At 40.3% G+C, this 3,057-nt stretch overlaps 1 protein-coding gene across 4 annotated transcripts in view; it reads right to left on the bottom strand.

Annotated features, from left to right (window-relative positions):
• Nucleotides 1-3,057, bottom strand: part of ADAM17 (ADAM metallopeptidase domain 17) — a 44,384-nt gene that overhangs the window by 20,148 nt on the left and 21,179 nt on the right. For all 4 annotated transcript variants that reach the window (XR_003092764.1, XM_025197609.1, XM_025197611.1 and 1 more), the window contains exons 7-8: nt 1,787-1,876; nt 1,047-1,160 (exon numbers count right to left, since the gene is read on the bottom strand). Coding sequence is in view for 3 of the 4 variants with exons in the window: in XM_025197609.1 (XP_025053394.1) it covers nt 1,047-1,160; nt 1,787-1,876 (204 nt within the window). In the remaining variant the exon portion in view is untranslated. The remainder of the gene's footprint in view (nt 1-1,046; nt 1,161-1,786; nt 1,877-3,057) is intronic.

Genomic DNA, 3,057 nt, shown 5'->3' with positions numbered 1-3,057 from the left:
AGCAGGAATTAAGCCTTTCCCTTTTTGAGAGACGACTAGCAGATTTGGAGCATAGCTAGTAAATGTCCTGGGCTTAAAAATAAACAAGTGCTGTCCCAGCATCTTGAAATCATGACTTCGCCTCAGAAAAGCACAAAATTTCACCATTAACCTATGCCACCCCAGTATGGCACCAGGCAATGCTAAAGGAGACACGATATGAATGCTTCACATACTAGCTTTCAAACCAGAAATAGTTGCTGCCCTAGTGCCTCAGCAGAGCTTACCGACCTGTACACAACACCACACTAGGAGGGCTACCTTATTCTACCCAGAACAGATGCATGATGTGCCTCACCAGGAGACTGCCTGGAACCATGCTGGAGTGGCGTAAGTGTCCCAGTCGAGGCTCCCATAATTTTAGCAGCACGCCAAATACATTTTCCTTTTATAAAACATAAGTAAAATCTGATGAAGAAGGTCTTGTATTTAAAGCTTACCTAACTATTCCAACCACAAAGTTAGTCCAATAAAATATATTGTCCCCCTCCCCTCCAAAACCTTGCCTAGACTATCATGGTTACAATCACGCTAACATTACCAAGTCAAGTCTGTATAGTCTGACATGAAAATCCATAATATGCAAACTCAGCCACCTCAATGGCAACCCAAAAGATTAAGCAACATGGCAAATTTCAACCAGTCTGAACAAAACAAGTAATGGACAACTAAACAAGAATGAGCACCTCACAAATTATTGCTTATGTACATAGGGTAGTAAGGAAGTACTGTGTTCCTTATTATGCAGAAAGGCAAGTCAAGCACAAAAACCAACTGATTTCTAGTAAGGTCACATGGAAAATACATTGTTGAATCACAGCGGAAACTAGGGTCTTCTGGATCTTGTGCTTTATTCAAGATCACCTTCCTTTATTAGTCTCCATATGTATAGCAAAGAGGAAGAAAGGAAGCTTCTTTCACTACCAGAGACTGACCTCTGAAGGTAAATACCCAATTCTCACCCTTGGTTTATAGGTTAGACATTTTCTTTGGGAAATACAGCCTACCTCTAGCAGCATCTTCACCTCCCAGGCATCCTTGTCTTCATCTGGTTGACTTTTGGCCATGTTATAATGCTTTTCTCCAGGGTTTACAGGATTTGGTTCATTGTGAATGATAATCTGTGTTCAAAACACAAAAATATTTAGAACTATAAATAGGGAGGACAGAGATGAAATATAATCATTTTTTATAAGCCAACAAGGATTTTTCACCTGACAAAATGGTGGCCCAAAGAGCTACTGAAAAGTTCCACCTTCTTCCCACCCCTATATTGGTTTGTTACCTCATCATGCCAGATGTTAGTTGGCAAGTTCTTCAGGGAAGGATTGTAGGGGGGCGGTTTTAGTTTGTTTTTATCTGTATTATGAGAGACACTGTCTTACAGACCCCAAGACCGTGAAAACATCAATCCCTCCTGGGAATGGACGTAACGTTCACACAACAGCATGTTTAGGAGAAATACGTATTTTTCAGCTTTAGCAAGGAAAAAAAAAAAGCTCTTCAAGTCTCAGCCTGAACATTTTTTTCAAATCCAGTATGTACCTGAAAAGGGGCAAGTTAATTCAAACTTAGTTATGAAAGTCTCTAGTGAGCTGCTACTTTGGGGATATACAGTGACCATAACTCAAGTAAGCAGTTTTTATTCTGATTCAAAGTTCTCTCTCACACACACCAAGGAACTATATTATCATAAACACACTGTAGCACTTAAGGCTTGCAACCATTGGCATCACTTGGTGAATACCTGGTCTATCTGTATGCCATATCCACTGAATTCTGCGTTGTCCCAGGAGGTATTTCGATAGATGTCATCCACTCTATCTATTAATTCAATCTATGAGTGAAAGGAGAAGATGAACTAGTATTAGTCCCATATTCTTGTTATGTAACAAAGTCCAAAAAGCCTAGGAAAACTGGAGCTTATATTATCTAGAAATTCAAGTCAGAACTGCACCTCATAAAACACAATGGACAACTTAACTGTTCCAAAACCAGCAGAACAGTGGTCCAAAGGGTTTTACATCATTTCCCCAAAGTTTTCCATAGTAAAACTATAGCAAGACTGTCATTTCTTATGATTTTGAATAGTACAGTGGAAAAAAGTCAGGGTAAGAATGAGGCATCTTAGGGAATGTTATCCATGTGTGAACATTCCATTACTACTACCACTACTAGTTAAAAAGTAGGTAAATACAGCATTGACTGATTCAGTGTCAAGCTTCTCTGCTGGGTCAATGAGCAGATAGTGCTTTCTAGGGTTCCAAAATGTCTGCTGCTCTCTTTTAGCTCTTCTATCCCTCATAGTCAGTTTTGCTTGGAAAGAGGCCTTGGCTATATTTTCTGGAAATGCACACTAACTGAAAATAAACCACTTCCAAATTCATTCAGAATAGAAAGTGCCACTGACACTAATCTCAAGTCATTTTGTAATAACTTCTGATCTGGTTACCCGATTACTATTGTGTTGGTTACTGCATGCACATGCAGGTCTGCCAGGAATTCCAAGCAAGATGGACAACAGGCCAAACAGATTTTCTGCAAATGCCCAAAATGACACAAAAGAACTTTACCTGAACACTTTCAATTGATTAACTCAAGAGATTGTACTGGTAATGGACTAGCAGGACAAAGTTCCAGAGAACAGAGAATAAAGACTCTGAATAGGCTGAAAAGGACAAATCTCCCTATCGAAGAGAGAGGCTGCTGGTGAGCAGATCCTTTAAAAGATTAGGGTCTGGTGCAAGGCAGGTCAGCCTGCATGTGGCCCATTTTATGCTTAGGTCCGAATACTGAGATTAAAAAATATACTCTGTTCAGAGAAGTTACCTGATCACTACATTCTACTGATCACACACTCCCAGAGGAGTAGAGTTGTTCCTGCTGGCTGATCCACCAAGTGCTGCATGTGCTCTAAAAGAAAAGAAGTAATGCAATTCTACCCCAAGGAGGGAGAGACAAAGCCTCCCATCTTAGGGGAAGGTCAGAGGTCCACAGCCTCTAACTGTGAGAAGTAGC

This window comes from Alligator sinensis, unplaced genomic scaffold, assembly GCF_000455745.1.
Source record: "Alligator sinensis unplaced genomic scaffold, ASM45574v1 scaffold866_2, whole genome shotgun sequence".
Taxonomy (NCBI): Eukaryota; Metazoa; Chordata; order Crocodylia; family Alligatoridae; genus Alligator; species Alligator sinensis.
This window is presented reverse-complemented; position numbering and strand designations above follow the sequence as displayed.